Below are 22,604 nucleotides of genomic sequence, written 5' to 3'. Positions count from 1 at the left end.
ATGTTCAGCAGCTGAATAAATAACTCTGTGGGAAAATGTATTGCGTTTTGTTTTTGAGACCTGGATGCTGTTTGTAATGCAAAATATTTAGCATTAACATTAAATCCATATGGGATAAAGCAACTGAACAAACTAATGTTTCCAGACATTTTATTGCAAAAGTTAAACTGCTTTTAACTTGATATGACATCTTAAAAAAAATCCTAAATCCTGGCATAAATCCTCTCAAACAGTTGCATTTTAATGGACAAAAAAAAAACTAAAATGTTTAATGTTTGTTTTAATTTGTATATGTGTGTGTGTGTGTGTGTGTGTGTGTGTGTGTGTGTGTCTATATATATATATATATATATATATATATATAAATATATATATATATATATATATATATATATATATATATATATATATATATATATATATATAATAACTTTCATATTTCTTTTTATTTTAGATTTTGTAATTAAAAATATTAAAAAATATATAAAATTAGAAATGTTGCTTTGGCAACTGAAATAAGCTTAAAGTGAATGTTTTCATCTAATATTTATATATATAATTTTTTTTTACTGAAAATAATTATTAATTTTTTTTTAAGCTTAATTATTTAAGTTTAAGTTAGTAATTTAAGTACTTATAAAAAATTTTAATGCTTTGCCATCTAAGGGCAATAAAATGTCTAAAGTTTTGCATCTAATAATATTTAATCTAATAATATTTCGTAATCTTTTTAATTTATCTGTAATTTTTTTTTCTTTTTAGCTTTATTTTAATTTCAGTTTTTGTTTTGTAGTAATTTTAGTAAATATTACATTAGAAATGTTGCCTTGGCAAATAAATGAAATATAATATCTTGAAGTTTTTCATCTAATACTTTAATATTTTTTATTTTTACATAAAATTATTCTTAGTTTTACTTTTTGTTAACAATTACAACATTGTTTTAAAGTGTTCACAAACTGCATGATTTATGGACAAGCATTATAAATATATAACATACATATTTATGGACAATATGTAATTGTTCTGCAACTGTGCAGAAATCATATTCTGAGCTGATTCATATTTATTTGAAACCGAATCAATTAAGTTAATCTCAACAAATGCAAGAAAAAAAGAAAATCAGCTTGTAATAATGTTTTAATATAAAACAAATAAAATATTAAAGATAAGCAACAGGGATCTGAGCCCATCATTTATATTTTTTAAAAATGACCAGAAGCTGACACTGTTTGTAAACATAGTGATGCATGTTTGTAAGCTGTTCATCAGTCGCCCGTTTGGAAGCACATGGGTTCAGACAGCAATCTCACGGCGCTGTCGTCCTCCTGCATGTGATCCAGTCTCGTCTCGTTCCTCTCTTCCTCGTCTCGTCTCATCTGCTCACGTTCTTCATCCTGCTGCGTCTCGCCGTCATTATCTTCGCCCTCCTCTTCGGTTTCTCCACGTTCATCATTCTCAGCTGCAGGAGATCCGTCTCCTGTGTCTGCGGAAAGAAAAAAATTAACATATATGGTGCTTTAATAATATAATTGCATATACTTTACATCCTTGCATGATTATGAACTAGTGAATTGCACCAGTTCATTAAAATGAACTGTTTTAAATCAAATTTTCCTAGTTTGGAGACTCTGGATTGCGTTGTAAAAAATATTCAGTTTCTTGCACAGATTGATCATTTTGTTTCATAAGACCTTAATTTATCATCAGGATTAGTTCTCGACCGATATATCGGCCGATATTTGGCATTTTGCAAATATCGGCATCAGCCTATACGTTTTTCTGCTTGACCGATGTGTTGGAGGCGGGACTTTTATTTTGACGCAGTGCCTGAGTGCCCACTGTCATATTCATGTGTGCTGTATGTAAAATGAGTGGTAGCCTGGCTTTATTTACAAACTATGATTCCCAGTGCACATAAACTTCCCAGAATACGGAGTGCCCTGTTGGTTACAGTGTTTACCTTTTATTAAATATTTATTTATTTGTGAAAAATACTTTGTCATCTAAATTGTGTATACATTTATTTTTTTGATTTCAAATTTCTTAAAATATAAATTAAAAAAAAAGTAAAAAAAAAAAAAAAAAAAATCAGCTTTATATCGGTTATCCAAGATATCGGTATCGGCAAAAAACAAAACAAAAGAAACAACATCGGTCGACCACTAATGAGGAGCAACAGGGATTCATTTTGTGTTGCCTGTATATGCTATTTTAACTCTCAAAGTGCCAGTAGCTGTTTATTTGAAATTTATAAACCACCAAGGACCAAGGGTTCATCCAAAAATCTTTTTAACTGTTCTACTGAAGAACAAAAGTCATCTTGGATGACCAGAGGATGAGTAAATAAACAGAACATTTTAAATTTTGGGTGAACTCTCCGTTTAACGTGTGTGTGTATGTTTACCCTGGCCGCTGTTGTCCCGTCCCGGCGTCCCGTCTGCACCCTGTGTGGCCCCCCCGAGTGGACACTTGTGATCGCTGTAGTATTTCTGGCGGGTGAAGCCCTTGTTGCAAGCGGCGCAGCGGAAGCGATAGTTATTGGTGTGTGAGCGCTGATGCTCCAGCATGTGAGCGCGACGACTGAACGATTTCTGACAGAACTGACACTTATACGGCTTTATACCTGCAGGAAAGAGAAAGACATTCACTACATACGTTATTATACAGTTCCACATTACTCAACAACAACAACAGAAACATTTATTAGAGCATCTTTGCCTTGTTTTGCAGTAACAGTATTGAAATGTGCATAAAAAAAAAGATGAATTCACCTGACAAGCAAAACTATTACTAAGATATTAAGGTCTTTTGCTTATAAAATGTTTTCTGATTATAATTGAAGTATTTTTTAAGGTAAATGCTCAAATGTAGAATAATAGAATAGAATAATAATTTAGAATATATACAGTATATGCTTAAAAATAAATGTGTCATTTATATGTGTTTATTATATTACATTACATATAGTTTTTAATAAAAAAAAGTACACAATAGATTAGACAGACAATATAGATTTATATTTATATATAATATCGGCAGATTTTTATCAAAAGGGATTTGTAAACTTTTCTAAATGATACGTTTTTTATGAATTTAACTTGATGTACTGAATTAACCACAAAAACAAATTTTAATTGAAATAAAAGAGCTATTAAAATTATTAAAACTAATAGAAATGACAGAAACGCAACAAAATTCCTAAAATGAAAAAGAAAATGGAAAATATAAAAATGAAATCCAATTCAAAATATTAATAAAAACAATTAGTGTCTCAATGATTGTGAAATAACATTCACTAAAACTATTAAAAACTATTTTAGTTAATTGAAATGAAAATAAAATATGAATATTACTATATAAAAAAGGCAAGATAGTATAGTATACTACAATATATTGTAAACTAAATCTATTAAAAAAAAGTCTTTTATTACAAAAGTTAAAATAAAATAAAACTACATGAAAAATGCTTGAAATTTTTTATTAATAATTAGACAATAGTTTTAGAACTAAAATGACTTCAAATAAAATAATAAATAATAAAAATGGCAAAAGCACATAACAAAATTTCTAAAATGTAAACTAAAATGACTAAAACTATAATATAGTATACTAATAGTATTTTAATAATACTAGCATTATTAATTAAGACTATAATTGTATATGAATAATACTAAAACAAACTATTAAAATCAGTTACGTTTTTTAAAATGAGGCTGAATATTATATGAAAAACTGAAGTACTAAAGTTCAGACTTCATCATCCTCACCTGAATGTGAGAGAATATGAGCTTTGAGTTTGTCGGGTCTGTTGAACTCTTTGGTGCAGCCCACATGAGTCCTGCCACAGAAATCAAATCATCAAACACATTCAGATCACACGGATGTCTCTCTGCCGCCTCGACGTCGTCACTCACCTGAAGGGACACTTGTACTTCTTGAAGGGTTCGTGAATCAGCATGTGTCTCTTTACTTTGTCCTTCCTGTTGAACGTGGCCTCACAGACGGAGCATTTATACGGCTTCTCTCCTGCGAAACAACAAAATCTGACTTTACGTCCCTGTAACACATCCGACTCATTTTATAATTCAGTTTATTACTCAATCAAAACTACTTCGTACATTAACTCGTCTGTTTTTTGGGACTTTCTAGAGTAGTGTTGCTTTCGGCAATGAAAATGATGACTAAATATCGTCGTCAACGAACCTTGACGAAAACGAGATGAGGCGCAACGTAAATGCTGGTCATGTGATGATGACTATAATTAAACGTATAATGAAATATTGTTGACTAATAAAAACAAGACAATATGTGGTTTACAAAGTAAAAAGTAAGCTAAAATGTCTCTTCATTTTCCTTGACGGTAACAAAATGTCATAACGTTATTTCGTCTCGTATAGTCGCGATATTATTTTTATTTTGCAGTATTTCTGTTTCTGTATTATTTAGAAGACGTCAACAAAGAAAGTTAACAGACACAGAGAAAGGGAACGATTTGTGTACTTCTAACTAGTGGTGCCGATATCTTGGAAAGCATGGGGGCCGATAGCCGATATAAAGCCGATATTTTTTTATTATTATTAATATTTACGAAATTTGAAATCATTTGACAATGGATTGAAAAATAAATGTGTAAAAGAAACATACTTGACTTTAGATGACAGTATTTTTCACTAATAAATAAATATTAAATACAATTATAATATAAAAATAAGTAAACACTGTAACCAACATGGCACTCAGAAGTTTTTGTGTGCACTGGGAATCATATTTTTCTAATAAAGTGGGCGAATGCATAAAGTGCAGAAAAATTTGAAATCACGAGTTTAATAAAGTTTAAAGCATTCAATTCACAGGGACAAAAAAAAAAAAAAAAGTTTGCAAGGTTTGTGAAATTAAATGTTCAAAGATTTGTTTAATTAACAAAAATGCGTATTTGCTGACGGCAAACAAGAAAGTATTATAATGTTTACCTTTCTATTACTAATAGGCCTAATATAAAATAAATCCTTATAATACTTTCTGCATACATGAATTCCTTTGTTTAACCGTTCTATCTGATTATTAGACAAACTTCTATCCGCATTAGACAGAACTATTACTGATGACTACAGTAAACAAGAGAGAGTATTTGAGCACTCAGTGCTGTCAAAATAAAAGTCCTGCTTCAAACACATCGACCTCCAGAAAAACTTATCGGCTAATGCCGATATTTGAAAAATGTCAAATATCGGCCGATATATCGCCATTGCCGATATATCGGCCTTGGCGATATATCGGTCGACCACTACTTCTAACGTGTTTGGTTGGTAAAATAAATGTTGTAAATTCAAATCAGAGCGTCTTCCGTGTGTGGAATAGATGCATTCTTGAGTCTAAAAGGTAACAATAATATAATAAGATAACCTGGTTTGAAATGGGTTTGGCTAGAAGAACATTTTGGTTTAATCTATACAACTAGGTACTTATACTATATTGGCTGGATTAAATAGAATTGCATTACTAAAAATAGACTAAAATACAACTTTCTTTGACTAGAACTAGACTAAATGTCATCAGTTTTCGTAGACTAAAACTAAACGAAAATAGTCATGGATAATTCTGACTAAAATGCTCAGACTTTTAGTTGAATGACACTCGACTAGACTAAAAAGAGTATGAACGTGACTAAAGCTAATTAAAAACTAAAATGACAATTCACACAAAGACTAAACTAAAACTAAAATTAAAACAGGGCGCCAAAAACAACACTGTTCTAGAGCCTTCATAAACTCAATTATATAAGGCTAAAACTGTATTTGAGAGGAAAGGACATAAAGTGTGCATTACCTGAGTGGATCTTTGTGTGTAGTTTGAGGTAGTGCTCTGTTTTGAAGAACTTTTTACAGATCTGACATTTGAATTTGCCGCCAACGCCGTGAGTGGAGAGATGCCTGCGGAAATACCTCTCACACGGAAACACCTGAGGAATACAAACACATTCACCGCTGATTCTTTGAAAAGAAATGTTCAGGCGCTTACTCCTCCTAAATCTATTTAAACTAAATCTAAAAAAATAATTTTAATAGTAGATTGAAATTTTAAGCTGAAACTAGACCTATAGTCAAATTTAAACAAAGTTAAATAATAAAAAACAAAAACTAATAAAAATGATTAAAGCACAACAAAAAGCTTAAACTCAAATGAAAATGAGAAACATTAAAAATCGTTTTCATCAATTGAAATTAAGTTAAAAAAAATATGAATATTAAATGTTATGTAAGTAATATTAAAAGTTAAACTTAATGTTTTCTTGACAACTAACTGAAATAAAAAATGTAAAGAATTTAACAAAATTAAAGCTGACTTACTAAAAAAACACAAAAAATTACAAAAGCACATATAATTACTAAACATTAAAAATAGAATAGAAATAAAAGTTCATTTAAAGTATTAGATACAATAATAGTATATGAATAATACTAAAACTTAAAGTATTAAAATTTTTTTAAATAATATGTTATAATATGTTCAATAGAAATATAGAAAAATATTTATTTGAAATAAAGCTGTAATAAAATGTAATTGTATTTTCCTTGGCAGCAAACTGAAGTAATACAATTACTAAAACTGAGGTATAAATAAAAAATACATAAATATATATATATATATTAAAAAAACTGATAAAATGGCAAACAAAATCACTGAAACTTAAACTAAAATGAATATGAAAATATAAAAGCTATTCAAATTATTAAGAAATACTATAATATTATGTAAATAATAGTGAAATATTGCTGACCTTCTGGCAGTGTGGACAGGGGTAGTTGTGAGTGGCGTTCAGCAGATGTTGTTCTAGAGCTTCCTGTGTGGAATATTTACTCTGACACTTCATACATCTGAACACAGAAACAACAACAACCACACATTCACATCTGAGTAGATTTAAACCTCTTAGTCTCATCACTGTGACCTGTAGTAGCTGGTCAATGACTGTGTGTGTGTGTGACCTGTAGTAGCTGGACAGTGACTGTGTGTGTGTGTGTGTGTTTGTGTGTGTGTGTGACCTGTAGTAGGTGGTCAGTGACTGTGTGTGTGTGTGTGTTTGTGTGTGTGTGTGTGTGTGTGTGTGTGACCTGTAGTAGCTGGTCAGTGACTGTGTGTGTGTGTGTGTGTGTGTGTGTGTGCGTGTGTGACCTGTAGTAGCTAGTCAGTTATTGTGTGTGTGTGTGTGTCTGTGTGTGTGACCTGTAGTAGCTAGTCAGTTATTGTGTGTGTGTGTGTGTCTGTGTGTGTGTGACCTGTAGTAGCTAGTCAGTTATTGTGTGTGTGTGTGTGTGTGTGTGTGTGACCTGTAGTAGCTAGTCAGTTATTGTGTGTGTGTGTGTGACCTGTAGTAGCTAGTCAGTTATTGTGTGTGTGTGTGTGTGTGTGTGTGACCTGTAGTAGCTGGTCAGTGACTGTGTGTGACCTGTAGTAGCTAGTCAGTTATTGTGTGTGTGTGTGTGTGTGTGTGTGTGTGACCTGTAGTAGCTAGTCAGTTATTGTGTGTGTGTGTGTAACCTGTAGTAGCTAGTCAGTTATTGTGTGTTTGTGTGTGTGTGTGTGACCTGTAGTAGCTAGTCAGTTATTGTGTGTGTGTGTGACCTGTAGTAGCTAGTCAGTTATTGTGTGTGTGTGTGTGACCTGTAGTAGCTAGTCAGTTATTGTGTGTGTGTGTGACCTGTAGTAGCTAGTCAGTTATTGTGTGTGTGTGTGTGTGTGTGTGTGTTTGTGTGACCTGTAGTAGCTGGTCAGTGACTGTGTGTGACCTGTAGTAGCTAGTCAGTTATTGTGTGTGTGTGTGTGTGTGTGTGTGTGTGTGTGTGACCTGTAGTAGCTAGTCAGTTATTGTGTGTGTGTGTGTGACCTGTAGTAGCTAGTCAGTTATTGTGTGTGTGTGTGTGACCTGTAGTAGCTGGTCAGTGACTGTGTGTGACCTGTAGTAGCTAGTCAGTTATTGTGTGTGTGTGTGTGTGTGACCTGTAGTAGCTAGTCAGTTATTGTGTGTGTGTGTGTAACCTGTAGTAGCTAGTCAGTTATTGTGTGTGTGTGTGTGTGTGTGTGACCTGTAGTAGCTAGTCAGTTATTGTGTGTGTGTGTGTGTGTGTGTGACCTGTAGTAGCTAGTCAGTTATTGTGTGTGTGTGTGTGACCTGTAGTAGCTAGTCAGTTATTGTGTGTGTGTGTGTGTGTGACCTGTAGTAGCTAGTCAGTTATTGTGTGTGTGTGTGTGTGACCTGTAGTAGCTAGTCAGTTATTGTGTGTGTGTGTGTGTGTGTGTGTGTGACCTGTAGTAGCTAGTCAGTTATTGTGTGTGTGTGTGTGACCTGTAGTAGCTAGTCAGTTATTGTGTGTGTGTGTGTGTGTGTGTGACCTGTAGTAGCTGGTCAGTGACTGTGGTGTGACCTGTAGTAGCTAGTCAGTTATTGTGTGTGTGTGTGTGTGTGTGTGTGTGTGTGTGTGACCTGTAGTAGCTAGTCAGTTATTGTGTGTGTGTGTGTAACCTGTAGTAGGCTAGTCAGTTATTGTGTGTGTGTGTGTGTGTGTGTGACCTGTAGTAGCTAGTCAGTTATTGTGTGTGTGTGTGACCTGTAGTAGCTAGTCAGTTATGTGTGTGTGTGTGTGACCTGTAGTAGCTAGTCAGTTATTGTGTGTGTGTGTGACCTGTAGTAGCTAGTCAGTTATGTGTGTGTGTGTGTGTGTGTTTGTGTGACCTGTAGTAGCTGGTCAGTGACTGTGTGTGACCTGTAGTAGCTAGTCAGTTATTGTGTGTGTGTGTGTGTGTGTGTGTGTGTGACCTGTAGTAGCTAGTCAGTTATTGTGTGTGTGTGTGTGTGACCTGTAGTAGCTAGTCAGTTATTGTGTGTGTGTGTGTGTGTGTGTGTGTGACCTGTAGTAGCTGGTCAGTGACTGTGTGTGACCTGTAGTAGCTAGTCAGTTATTGTGTGTGTGTTGTGTGTGACCTGTAGTAGCTAGTCAGTTATTGTGTGTGTGTGTGTAACCTGTAGTAGCTAGTCAGTTATTGTGTGTGTGTGTGTGTGTGTGACCTGTAGTAGCTAGTCAGTTATTGTGTGTGTGTGTGTGACCTGTAGTAGCTAGTCAGTTATTGTGTGTGTGTGTGTGTGTGTGTGACCTGTAGTAGCTAGTCAGTTATTGTGTGTGTGTGTGTGACCTGTAGTAGCTAGTCAGTTATTGTGGTGTGTGTGTGTGTGTGACCTGTAGTAGCTAGTCAGTTATTGTGTGTGTGTGTGTGTGACCTGTAGTAGCTGGTCAGTGACTGTGTGTGACCTGTAGTAGCTAGTCAGTTATTGTGTGTGTGTGTGTGTGTGTGTGTGTGTGTGTGTGTGACCTGTAGTAGCTGGTCTCTTTGCGCTGGCTCGGCTGTGGACAGAAGCTGTGTGAATACTGGTGAAGGCCGAGGTCGAAGAGTGACGGGAAGACTTTACTGCACTGGTGACAGCGGTACGTCAGCTGCTCCTGGTGTGTGTGGAATGTGCTCCAGAAACTGATCCAGCTTCTGAAACGTCTGAGAGCAGCTCTTCACCACACAGCGGTACACCTGACAGGAACTCATAGAGTCAGTCTCGTTTAAACATCGCACACTGACAGAGGAGGTAAAATTACTGACCACACTTCATTTGACTGTATCCTGGCTCTGTTCATGTGTGTGCAGTACCTGTTCGTTCTTGTGCTGTGTCATGTGAGACTTCAGCTGGAAGTAGGTGCTGAATTTGGCCGAGCAGAACTGGCACTGATACGAGCTGTCGATGAGGATGATCTGCTTGTTCTGTTTGCCCTCGGCCGAACCCTGTGTCTCCTGGACCTCAGCGTCCTGCTCCTCGACGGCTGGAGACCAAGCCACACAAATGATCTTTAGGTTGGTATGAAACATCATCAGGATTAAAGGAATGGTTCACCTTCAGGTCATCCGTGATCAGGAGGAGTTTGTTTCTTCATCAGGTTTGGAGAAATGTTGCATTGCATCAGTGTCTCATAAACGGATCCTCTTTAGTGAATGGGTGCCGTCAGAATGAGAGTCCAAACAGCTGATAAAAACATCACAATAATCCACAACACTCCAGTCCAGCAGTTAATGTCTTGAGAAGAGAAAAGCTGCATGTTTGTAAGAAACAAATCAATCATTAAGATGTTTTTAACTTCAAATCACTGATTGTTGCTCAAACATGAGTTCATAATCCATAATAACGCTTCCTTTAGTGATAAAAGTGCATCTCCTGTTGTGCCTCACACCAAAATCCAGAAACACATTTGTTTAGAGCGGTTTAAACTGAACTTGATCCGTGCAAATTTCTCTCCTGATTCAGACCAAAACACTTTTTCACTGGAGGAAGCGTCAATATGGATAGAGGACTCGTATTTTAATCGTAGAATGAAGTTTAAAACCTCTTAAAACTGTCACCCCCCATTTTTTAAATAGGCATTAAAGTGCACTATCCAAACTAAAATTGCTGGAATTTATGAACACTTTGGAATATAAACATAAGGTTGGTCTCTTTTTAAAGAAGACAATTAGCAGATTTTGTCAAAAGTGGAATATTTACAAAAATAATTAAGTATCAAAAAGTTATAGAAGTTTAAATGTACTATAAATAATATGCGCTATATTCATTTTATTTTATTTTATATATTTTAAATATTTTACACAATAGGTTTTACTCTAAAATTGGTATAAATTAAAGCCTTGTGTCTAAATAAGTTATGTTTTAAATTTGAAGTTGATATGAAAAAAATTGAGGTTCCTGTGAGATTTTATTTAGGGCGTCATACCACACACAGCCACTGGGAGTCATCAAAAATATTTAGAATTTTGCATAATGAATTTTTCTCTGGATTTCTCTGTGAATTTTATCTCAAAATAACCACCAAATATGAAATCCTGAGACTCAGACCTTTCCGATGATAGGTTTGTTGCCAAAATTATAAAAAGTTTTGGTTCTAGAAGACCGTAATGCATTATGTTTTATGACACTTGGCCCCGCCCACTAAGAGGGAGGTGACCGCCATTAGATTTTAAAAGTACCATTTCCATGGTAAAGCAATGTCCAATTTCAAAATGGTTTTCACAGGATGAATCTTGGGCTTCTAAGGTTTCAAATGATATTTGATTTATGATTATTACTAAAAGATTTTATAGAGAAAAAGACAACAACAAAAAAGAGTGCCAAGCGTCCCACAGGTGGGACGGTGACAGTTAGGGGGTTAAGGATGGATTTGTTTCAGCTTTTGTCTTCTCCAGATGTTAACTGAGTGGTTTGGGTACTTGTGATGTATTTATCAGCTGTTTGGACTCTCATTCTGACGGCACCCATTCACATTCATTGCTGAGCAAGTGATGCAATCCTACATTTCTCCAAATCTGACGAAGAAAACAAACTCTCGGATGAGCTGAGAGTGAGCACATTTTCAGCAAGTTTACATTTTTTGGTCTCACCTTGCTCTCGCTCTTCTTCCTCCATCTGCTGTGAGTTTTCGTCACTGTTTAGAGGAAGCACGCGTACGGTGATGGGCATCCTGGATGCAGTGCTGTGAACTCCAGCGGGCCAGACCTTGTGCGTCTGCATGTGTTTCTTCACGTTGGACTTCTGAGCGAAGGCACGGCCGCACACGATGCACTGAAAGGGCTTTTCACCCGTGTGACTGCAGATGCAATGCAAATTACAGTTTGAATTCCGTGCATGATTTTGTGACCCCTGCACAAAAAACATCTCGTATGAATCTTCTCTTTTACCTTCGAATATGCTGCTGGAGGTCAAAGTTCTTGGTAAACACTTTGTCACAGTAATTGCACTTGAGCTTCTGGGCCTTTCCTTTAGCTTGCCCTGCTGGAACAAAATAAGAGACTGGATATACTTGCAATCGTCAGTTACTTAATATGTAATATTGTTTATATGTTTGGGGCTTGTAAGATTTTTTCACGTTTTTGAAAGGCTGCATTCATTTAATAAAAATACAGTTAAATTTTGAATTATTTTTGCAATTTAAAACAGCTGTTTTCTCTGTGGATATATGTTAAAATATAATTTATTTCTGTGATCAAAGTTGTATTTTCAGCATCATTACTCCAGTCTTCAGAGTCACATGATCTTCAGAAATCATTCTAATCTGCTGCCTCAAGAAACATTTCTGATTATTATCAATGTTAAACTAAAATTATTTTCATGATCCTTGATGAATAAAAATACCAACATTTATTTGAAACATAATTATTTTGTCACATTGTAAATGTCTTTCCTGTCACATCGGATCAATTTAATGCTTCCTTGCTGAATAAAAGTATTCATTTCTTTCCCAAAAAAATCTTACAGACCCCAAACTTTAAAAAGTAGCACTTGTTTATTCAAATATATGAGCAGACTGGTTGGTGTAGATCATGTTTTGACGCTGTGAGGTACCATCCTGTGTTTTCTTGGAGGTTCTGGCTCTCTTAGGGATGATAACCTTGTCATATTCGCCGAGCTCGGAGAGGTTTGTGCTGATGGTGCAGGTCTTGGTTTTGTTGCTCTGTTTCCTGGACTGTAAACCGGAGCAGCGCTGAACACCTGGCCCTCCACACACTGACTGGGAACCTGCACACACACACACACTTAATTTAATCAGAAATGGCCTTGATTTAATAATAGTTCAATATTATTTATCAGTGGGACCTTCTAAAAACCGTTTACGAAGTCCTTTAGAGGTAAAATATATATATATATATATATATATATATATATATATATATATATATATATATATATATATATATACTTAAAATTGACTTATAAATGCTTATCTTTATTTTCAGCCAATGTTGTTATTGTTTACTAAAACTATGAATACATTTTCGGGTGTAACTCATATATAACTGGAATAAAATAAAACAAATATTAGAAGAAAAACCTGGAAAACTTAAAAGAAAAAAAGATTAATTTTAAAGAACTAAAATTACCAAGACTAAAAGTAAAATAAAAATAAAGCTTAATAGAAAAAAAAATAATAAAAAAAAATATATATATTATTTAAAACAGAGCTGAAATATAATAAAATATAAATATTAGATAAAAAACATAAAATGAAAACTATAAATATTTCCTTGGCAACAAATTTAAATAAAAAACGTGCATGTTTAAATACTTAAATTACTAAAACTAAAATAAAATAAATTACATTAAAAAAAACACTAATAAAAATAACAAAAGCACATAAAATTACTAAACCTTACACAAACAAAAAAGAAAAATCATTCAAAATATTAATAAATACTATAATAGTATTCAAATAATACTAAATAGCATTGCTTACTAAAAAAAAATAGCATATTCAAAATATTAATAATTACTATAATAATATATATGTTATAAAATGTAGGTCTATTTTGAAGTCTTTTAAATAACAGTATTTACCATCTCTGTCTATATGTACAATCTAGTTTAATTTTGAGTGTATTGCAGAGTTTAATTCTGGTGAAATATGAGCGTTATGTTTGTGATCATGTGAATTAAAAACAGTGCTGTACCTGAATGGACTGAAAGGACTGAAGCCCCAGAGCAGACACTTCTGCAGTGCCGCCTCCGGCCATAGGGGGCAGTGTGCTGTACACCTGCACCACTGAATTACTGTTGCTGGAGGGCACCTGTGAGGACAGGGGCGTGGCCTGTGTCTGGGGGAGGGGCTGTGGAGGTTGCTGATGGTGCTGGAGGTACGAGGTTCCCGCGTGCATGCTGAGATTACTCTGAAAAACACAAGCAATGTCAGAGGTTACAAGCTTATTTGTGATCCTTAAAGGAGTATTTCACCCAGAAATTAAAATTAGCTGAAAATGTGTTCACCCTCAGGTCATACAAGATAAGGATGAGTTTGTTTCTTCAACAGATTTGGAGAAATTTAGCATTGCATCAGTGTCTTATAAACGGATGCACTGCAGTGAATGGGTGCCGTCAGAATGAGAGTCCAAACATCTGATAAAAACATCACAGTAATACACAACAAATCCATCGTTAAAGTGTTTTAACTTCAAACTGTTGCTTCCAGCTAAAATATGAGTTCATAATCCATAATAACACTTCCTTCAGTGATAAAAGTGTTCTGGTCTGAATCAGGAGAGAAATCTGCACAGATCAAGCACTGTTTAAACAGCTCTAAACAAATGTGTGGCTGGATTTTAATGTCAGAGACAACAGGAGATGCACTTTTATCACTGGAGGAAGCATTTATTATGGATTATAGACTCATATTTTAGCTGGAAGCAACATTTTTGAAGTTAAAACGCTTTAACAATGGATTTGTTTCTTACAAACACGCATCTTCTGGGTTCTCTAGACATTAACTGATGGACTGGAGTCCTATTGTGATGTATTTATCAGCTGTTTGGACTCTCATTCTGACGGCACCCATTCACTGCAGAGCATCCGTTTATGAGACACTGATGCAATGCTACATTTCTCCAAAACGATGAAGAAACAAACTCATCATAATCTCCGATATCATGAGGGTGAGCACATTTTCAGCAAATTTTCTTCTATTCCTTTAAGTATTATCTAGTGTTCACCTGTGCCAGTCCCTGCATGGCTGCCATCGGCTGATCCAGAGAGCTGAACGCTGATATGGCCGACATCAGAACCTCGTCGCTGACCAACACATTTCCCTGGACGAGCGTGTGTGTGAGCGGTGACTGCGGCACAGTGATGTACGTTGATACCTGGAGGATTACATACACAGAGTGAATCTCAGTGATATGGCGTCTCATGGGGTGTTTTAGCAGGTGTGCTGTACCTGTCTGTTAGCGGTCAGCTGGGGTCCGGCGCTGATGGACGGGACGGAGGTGTAAGCGTTGTTAGAGGCCAGAGAGACGGTGGCCAGTGACGGCGTGTTGGACTGACACTGTTCACGCTTGTGAGTCATGAACGCCGGCAAAGAGTTGAACTGCTTCTTACATTTCCCACACAGAAACACATCATCATCGTCTGCAGAGATCATGTGACATCAAAGGGTTAAGACTAAAAACGGAATGAAACCGGTTTAACAGATGTATCAAATCAGTTATTGATATTGTTATTGATACAGTGTTGTTATTAATTATAAAATTATTGATCATTTTAGTAAAGTAACTGGAATGAAGCTGAAATAAAATAAAATTAAAGTTAAAAAAATATAAGTATTCAAATTACCATATAAATTAAGTAAAACTAAATTACAGATAAATAAAAATAGTAAAAAAAAAAAAAAAAAATGTTTTTTATTAAAATGTAAAAAACTAAAATTAAAATGAAAGCTGAAAATATAAGAGATATATTTTTTAAATGGCAGCTGACTGAAAAATAAAGTTTGAAGTGCTAAAATGACTTAAACTAAAATTGAAATAAAATGAATTACAGCTAAAATAAAAAACAAACACTAATAAAAATGACATAAGCACATAACAAATTTACTCAAACTTAAACTAAAATTAAAACGAAAACTGAAAATCTAAAAATAATACTATGTATATAACAAAAAATAAATACAACTATTAATAATGATTTTAGATAATTGAAATAAAGCTGAAATGAAAAAAAAATTTGGATAAAAAAACTCACTTAAGCGAAAATTAGAATTGTTGCAATACTAAAAAAAAAAAAAAAGAAGCTAAATCTGAAATCTAAATAAATTAAATCTAAAAAAAAAAGAAGAAAAAAAAGACAAAAGCACATGACAAACTTAAAACTAAAATAAATTAAAAATGAAAGTAAAAAATCTCTTTCAAAATATGCATGAATATTATAATAGTACACAAAATAGACAAACGCACACTTTACCTTTAACTGGCAGATCATGCATTCTGTGTATTTAATCAGATAAATGTGTGAAGGAGTCTCACCCATCGGCTGGATGTTTGTTCCTGAGACGTTCTGTGTTCCCGGATCCAGAACACCCCCCTGACCGTCCAACAGTGACTGGACATTGAGCACCGTCTGATTGTCCATGCCTTCAACGGGACAAATATGGAGTGTAAGTGTGTGTGTGTGTGTGTGTGTATATATGTATAAACACACAGTAGTATTGTTAATTATTATTATTCTCATCAATATTTGATTAGGATTGGTCAAACACAGCATTATGCAAATATTTAGTTAAACTTAAAAACTATAAGCATCGACTAAAACTATATTTTAAACTGGTCTCCTAAATATCTGTGCTAGTTTCTCACTCCCTTTCTTTGCACATATTACGTATAATTATTATTTTTTTTTAAAAGGTAACACCAATATATTTATTTATTTAAGAACACACACACACACACACACACACACACACACACACACACACACACACACACACACACATATATATATATATATATACATACATATATATATATATATATATATATATATATATATATATATATATATATATATATACGATTGTCAAATAGATATGATTTCCATATTCAAGTAGCATTATATTTAAGTTATATAATGTAAGGTAATTCAAATATTGCGATTTATACACACACACACCATCTCTTTCGATCATAAATCCAAGCGCTATTAGTTTAGGGAAGGAAGCGTGTCACATAAATATACCAATTATTTTATATTTAAAATAACAATTACTATTTCTTCATATTGGACACTGGATTGTGTATAGTGTAAAGTAGCACAATAAAATAATAATAATAAAACATGTATTTATTAGATGGATGCCGTTTCGTGGCTTTTCCAGTGATGTGTCTCTCTCCCTCCGCCATGATCCGCGGCACGAGGCTGTTATTCCAATCGCTCTTCCTCCCTCCTCTACAGCAATCTCTTCTCAGGTACATTCAAGTAATGAATCATATTGACCGCGATCATGCGCTATTATTATTTACATGTTTTTAAAAATGTATTTATTTTACTATTGAGACACACTGACATTTACACGAACCGAAACAACTGTGTGAAATGTGTTTCTTTGGCTTGTTCGTCTCGAGCGCGCGTGCATTCTCACTGTAAACATAAAATACTGTATTACAGCTTGTAATTATGCTGGAGGGTTTTAAATAAAGTGCATTATTACCTTCCAGAACCTCAAATATTGCCTGCGCCATCTTGTAGCTCCTGTGCATAACGCCAGCTGTGGGTGGGGCTTATTACAATCATTACATTGAACAAAGTTTGTCATTATTAGTCTATATAACTAGTTATTTCACTAGCATTTCACATATGGTTTTATATATGCATTCAAATCCGTGCACTAATTTGTATTTTTTATGTAAATATATTTTATTTTTTTTGCATTGATATGAAACATAACATGTGAATGGATATTTTTATGCATAAAGCAATTTTGCATTTTCTGTTAAATTAAAGTTGTAATAATCCTTTAATGAAATAAAATACAGAATAATTAATATTAATATAGATGTAATACGTCTAAATTGTGTCATAATAATAGGATGTAGAGATATAATTTTTGCATAGAAGCGATAATTAAATTTTTATATTAAATTAAAGATGATGGACACCAAAGGTCAACAAAATAATTAAGATGTTATTAGAAACAACTTTTCTAGACGATTAAACACAAGCTTACAGCTTTTTTTTTTATTAATTATTTATATCAAATAATGTCATGTCCAACTGATCTACGTTATTTTCACTACAAAGTCTACATCCATTATTCAATAAAAAAATCTTAAATAAATCCAAAGACGTGCGACGTTCAAACAACTCTTATCTTCAAAAAAAAAACACAAAAGAAAGTAAACGTGTCGTCTTTGAGTGACAGATGCTTCAGCCAACCAGCGGCCTGGGAACTCTGACGCATAGCGCGACGACGCGGGTGATCAGCCAATCAGCGCGCGGCACGCTGACACGTGCCAGTTTCGCGGCAAAAAAGATTTGGCGCGTAAACTTCTGAGTAGGTTCCGATCAGCTGGAACTAAAAAAAACAACAACACAACAACAACAGAAGCGATTCCGGGAGCGGACCGCGCCTTTCTCCTGCTTCGATGGATTTATGCGTTAAATGAGCGAGAATCTGGATGTTATTCGGAGTGAATGACTATACTTCCTGGATGGAGTCATCAAAAAGGACAAAAGCGGAGGATATTTTGGATTAAAGTGTCAGATTCGAACAGAAACTGTACTTGGTCTTTGTTCCGCATCCAGCTCGGGTAATATCATTATATTTACTTTGTTTACCAGTATATTTAAACGCTTCTAATTTGTTTACCAGTGCTTATGTAAAAACAAACTATTTTACTTACATCGTCAGTAATTTGAGGATTAATATTGAATTGTTTCATGTTCCATGCACTTTAGAGATTGAAATTGCATTGCTATTTGTATATGATTATCTTTATTTATTATGCACTGTGTGTGTTATGCTTTTTAGCCGTTTTCAAAGCACTTCCTTAAAATAACTATAAACTGAAAATGCATGTAAACTATAGCTATGTTTCTAAACAGCATGCAAGTTCTCATTCTTAAGCTTTATTAATTTAAATTTGTTTTTTTGTTCTGTAAACTGAAGTTGACCTACATTCAGGCCTTGTTGTGGTTTGGGAGTCTCACCCTTGTATTCAGTCTAGGCCTGTTTTTAACATGTTGTTGAATGTCAGAACGTGGCTTATCCAGCTCTCCTCTGTCCCACCCATGGCTTATTGAAAGGCAGTCGGTTTCCATGCATTGAAAGCCATTAGGATTGCAAATAAACCCAGAGACTGAGTGACCCCTGCTGTTTTAGCCCGATATGTCTGAGAGTTTTATATCGGGCCAGACCTCGGAGGACCTGCTGGTGGATTTTGAGTCTCTCCTGAACAGTGGCAGCATCGATCTCAGTGAAGATCATCAAATTGTCATCATCTCCACACCTGGCACCGCCTCGGCCAGCAATGCAAACGGCGATATCTTGCTGTTTGCCACCCCTCATCACACCACCACTTCCACTACGACCCTGCCGGACCACCGGAGACCCACTTTGGGACGGCCTCCGGTACGACTTCAACCTCTTCGGACACCAGTGCATGTGTTTTATCCCATGCATGTGAACTTTACCCATTCACCTTTCCACAGTGTGGCTTAATAGCTCTTAGTGGATGTGAGCTTGTAACCCAAATCCTGTAGGTTCAAAATCCTTAAGGAGTGGTTTATGATCACCACAGTACTTGAGTAACTTATGCTTAAGGTCACCATTCAGATTTCTCAATAACCGATAGATTATCAGCATGCAATTAGATGTTTGTCGAAGCCGCATTATTGCTTTATGATGCGTGCATTATTTTAATTACACTGCGATTAAATGTTTTATGTTATTGTAAATGTTTTATGATGCATGCATTGGTGTGTTAAACTGAAATCATCGCTATACAAGGTCATAACCTCTGCTTTCCGTTTGCTTTTTGATTTCAGGTGAAGAGGAAGTTGGATTTGGACAGCGATCATCAGTACATTTGCACATCCCGACCTGCTTCACATGGACCAGAACCTCCAGCCACACCCGCGCCTCCCAGAGGTAAAACATTTGTTAAAATAGTATGGAAAATAGAAATGGAAATATCCATCAAATGGCGAATATGAATAGTGTTCAAAAGTTCGGTGTCGGTAAGATTTTTTATTTTATTTTTAAAGCTCACCAAGTCTTTTTTTATTCGATCAAAAATACTGTAAAATTGTGAAATATTATTAAAATGTAAAATTACTCTTGTCTACATAAATATGTGTTACGGTGTAATTTATTTCTGTGATGCAAAGCTGTATTTTTTTCAGCAGAGTCACATGCTCTTCAGAAACCATTCTAATGTGCTGATTTGCTGCTCAAGAAACATTTCCAATTATCATCAGTAATTGTTTGGAAATACTTCTGGATTATTTCAGTTGATACATTTAAAATTCAAAAGAACAGCATTTATTTGGAATGCTTTTGTAACATTCTAAATGCCTTTAGCGTCACGTTTGATCAGTTTAATGCGTGCTTGTTTGAATTTAAGCATTAATTCCACACTCATTTTAGTGCTGAAGGTGGCTACGGAGAAGTCCCGCTACGACACGTCTCTGAATCTGACCACCAAACGCTTCCTGGATCTCCTGGCTCAGTCTCCAGACGGCGTGGTCGACCTGAACTGGGCGTCTCAGGTGCTGGACGTCCAGAAACGGCGCATCTACGACATCACCAACGTCCTGGAGGGCATCCACCTGATCTCCAAGAAGTCCAAGAACAACATTCAGTGGCTGTGCGTTCCTCACATGTGTCAGCTTTACTCAGAAATGACTGGGAGTGTGTAGATGTTGATCTGTGGTGTGTTCAGGGGGAACCGTATCGACGGGGCGTCCGTGGCCAGGTTTCAGACGCTACAGAGGGAGGTTTCCGAACTGACGGAGGCCGAGGAGAAACTCGACGAGCTCATTAACAAATGCAGCTTACAGCTACGACTCCTCACAGAAGACACGCACAACAAGAAATATCCTTCATCTCAGTGTGTGTGTGTGTGTGTGAGCCTGAGCTTCTCAAAATGTCTTACGATATATCTCAATGTGTACATGTGAATAGAAGAGAGTGTATTCTTCTCAATGTCCTTTAGCCGTTTTATTTACTCTTTCTTTACGGTTTTGGTGTAGATTTGAGTGGGTTGGAGCTGATATTATTTCTAAAACCAGAAGAGTAGGATCTGAGAATGACTGACAAGTTCAATTAGTGGCTATTGTGATCTTTAACGGAAAGTAACGCTGGGGTACGTCAGATGTCAGGACCTGCGTAACACGGTGAACCCGGCGGATCAGATCATCATGGTGATTCGTGCTCCGCCGGAGACGCAGATGCAGGTGTCTGAACCCACTGAGGTGAGAAAACACACACTTATTGTTATTCATCTGTATTTGTATATTTATGAAGGTGGAGTTGTCTGTGTTTTAGGGTTACCAGATCTCACTAAAGAGCTCCAGAGGCCCGATCGACGTGTTTCTGTGTCCAGAGGACAGTTCTGGGGTCTGTAGTCCCGTCACTGATTGTAGTCCGGAGAAATCGTCCGATCTCGTCTCGCAGGAAGTGACATCATCAACACCGTCTACTCTCCCTAGCTCCTCCCCTTTGCCTCTGGGTGCTGACTCAGGTTAGCACGTGATTGCATTTTAATTTATCTCAATTAAAACTCACTTTAGGTCTGTTTAACCGTATTTCAGTAAGTATTACAATTTCCAAATGTAATTTTTCAAACCATTTATGAATATTAAGGGAACGGTGTTTAATGTAAATCTTATAAAGAAATTGTTACATTAAATATAATGCACGTTTATAAATATAAAAGTTAGTTGTACATGTAAAAAGAGATACAAATTAAATAATTTGAAAACTATAAGTATAAAAATATTAAACACAAGTTTTAAATAGTTATGCTATTTCCTAATACAATATTTGTTTTACATAATTTTATTGGAAATTACTTTAAATGTAATTTTCAAATATGATTCAATATTAAAAGTAAATTGTGGGCATAAATATTAAGTCCAAATATTGATTTAACATTTATATTTAATTTTAATATTTTTTAATGTAATTTCCAAATATACATTTTATCTTGAATTATTAAATATAAATGTGATAAAATTAAATCTTTAGCCAAAAATTGTAATCCAAATATTGATTTGCATTTTGTGAAATAAAATAAAATTGAAAATACAAATATTACAGGTATTTTGATAAAAAAATTATAATTTAATATAATTAAAAAATAATAATAAATGTGATTTAATCTTAAACGTTAGTCTTGGGCATAAATGTTAAATCCAAAAGACAAGATCTGTCATGTACATTCGGATTTAACGTTTAGAACATTTACGCAAAATTATTATTATCTGCGAACTGCAAATATTACAGCTATCAAGATATTAAATCTTAATGTAAATCACAAACGCTTTATTTGTGCCTAAGATTTACTTGTATCTTTAATAACATTTACTGTTTTTATTATTATAACATTATAAATAAACCAGCCGTGCAATTTTTATTAAAATATAAAAATGTGCTTTCACTTTGTAATCGTCTTTTCACCTTTCCCGCATAATTTGAATTTCCCATTTCTGAAGTAGAACAAATGAATCAAATCTTCTGTGTTTCAGAGTCATTTTTGGACTCGGACCCATTTTCTGGCATTTGTGCGATGCCAGATTTCGATTTGTCTCCTTTGGACTCGTCGGACTTCCTCCTGGAGCGCAGCGGGGCGGGGGACGCCATCGGTCTCCCGCTGGACGGTTTCATCTGTCTGTCTCCGCCACACAACCAGGATTATCACTTCGGTCTGGAGGATCACGAGGGCGTCAGCGAGCTGTTCGACTGTGACTTCAGCGACCTCGGCCCTCTGGAGTTCTGACAGACGGATCCCAGCATCGGTTTCTCAGTCTGAACAGGAAACTGATTCCACTTCGCTTTTGAATTCAGATTCGCTCGGAGGTCTCTGAGCACCGCCATTTAATTTATTAATAGAAACAAGTCACCTTTAAAGGAATCGTTTACTAGAAATGAGTGTTTGCTGAAAATGTCCTCACCCTCAGGTGATTCGTGTTTGTTTCTTCATCAGATTTGGAGAAATGCAGCATTGCATCAGTGTCTCATAAACGGATGCTCTGC

General features: G+C 35.2%; 2 protein-coding genes across 3 annotated transcripts; one reads left to right on the top strand and one right to left on the bottom strand.

Moving 5' to 3' along the window:
• Positions 1-1,126: 1,126 nt before the first annotated feature.
• LOC113065424 (zinc finger protein 341-like) lies at positions 1,127-17,198 on the bottom strand. The gene is given in 18 exon segments (XM_026236651.1): positions 1,127-1,486; positions 2,408-2,626; positions 3,771-3,841; positions 3,918-4,029; positions 5,830-5,962; positions 6,782-6,878; positions 9,370-9,509; positions 9,511-9,579; positions 9,697-9,866; positions 11,473-11,678; positions 11,770-11,860; positions 12,434-12,550; positions 12,553-12,607; positions 13,537-13,752; positions 14,569-14,718; positions 14,793-14,983; positions 15,877-15,984; positions 17,058-17,198. Coding segments are annotated over 18 exon segments (2,412 nt in total). The 5' UTR covers positions 17,107-17,198; the 3' UTR covers positions 1,127-1,268.
• Positions 16,698-22,604, top strand: LOC113065425 (transcription factor E2F1). Of its 2 annotated transcripts, XM_026236652.1 has the most exons (8): positions 17,866-18,156; positions 18,657-18,977; positions 19,394-19,496; positions 19,995-20,214; positions 20,290-20,442; positions 20,707-20,821; positions 20,895-21,090; positions 22,097-22,603. In XM_026236652.1, exons 2-8 carry the CDS (start codon positions 18,735-18,737, stop codon positions 22,345-22,347), a joined length of 1,281 nt encoding a protein of 426 aa, XP_026092437.1. In that variant the 5' UTR covers positions 17,866-18,156; positions 18,657-18,734; the 3' UTR covers positions 22,348-22,603. The 2 variants fall into 2 exon arrangements, with proteins under 2 accessions (XP_026092439.1, XP_026092437.1); XM_026236654.1 differs by lacking the exons at positions 17,866-18,156; positions 18,657-18,977 and adding an exon at positions 16,698-16,815 and having other exon boundaries at positions 22,097-22,604.

The sequence above is a fragment of the Carassius auratus genome, chromosome 48, assembly GCF_003368295.1.
Source record: "Carassius auratus strain Wakin chromosome 48, ASM336829v1, whole genome shotgun sequence".
Classification (NCBI taxonomy): Eukaryota; Metazoa; Chordata; class Actinopteri; order Cypriniformes; family Cyprinidae; genus Carassius; species Carassius auratus.
Note: the sequence above shows the minus strand (reverse complement) of the source record. Positions and strands in the feature narration are given on the sequence as shown.

Excerpts from the sequence above, each read along its gene's own strand:
- LOC113065425 (XM_026236652.1), top strand. The coding sequence starts at position 18,735 with ATGTCTGAGAGTTTTATATCGGGCCAGACCTCGGAGGACCTGCTGGTG. Across the intron at positions 18,978-19,393 it reads CCACTTTGGGACGGCCTCCG|GTGAAGAGGAAGTTGGATTT; the intron begins GTACGACTTCAA and ends TTTTGATTTCAG. Across the intron at positions 21,091-22,096 it reads GCCTCTGGGTGCTGACTCAG|AGTCATTTTTGGACTCGGAC; the intron begins GTTAGCACGTGA and ends TCTGTGTTTCAG.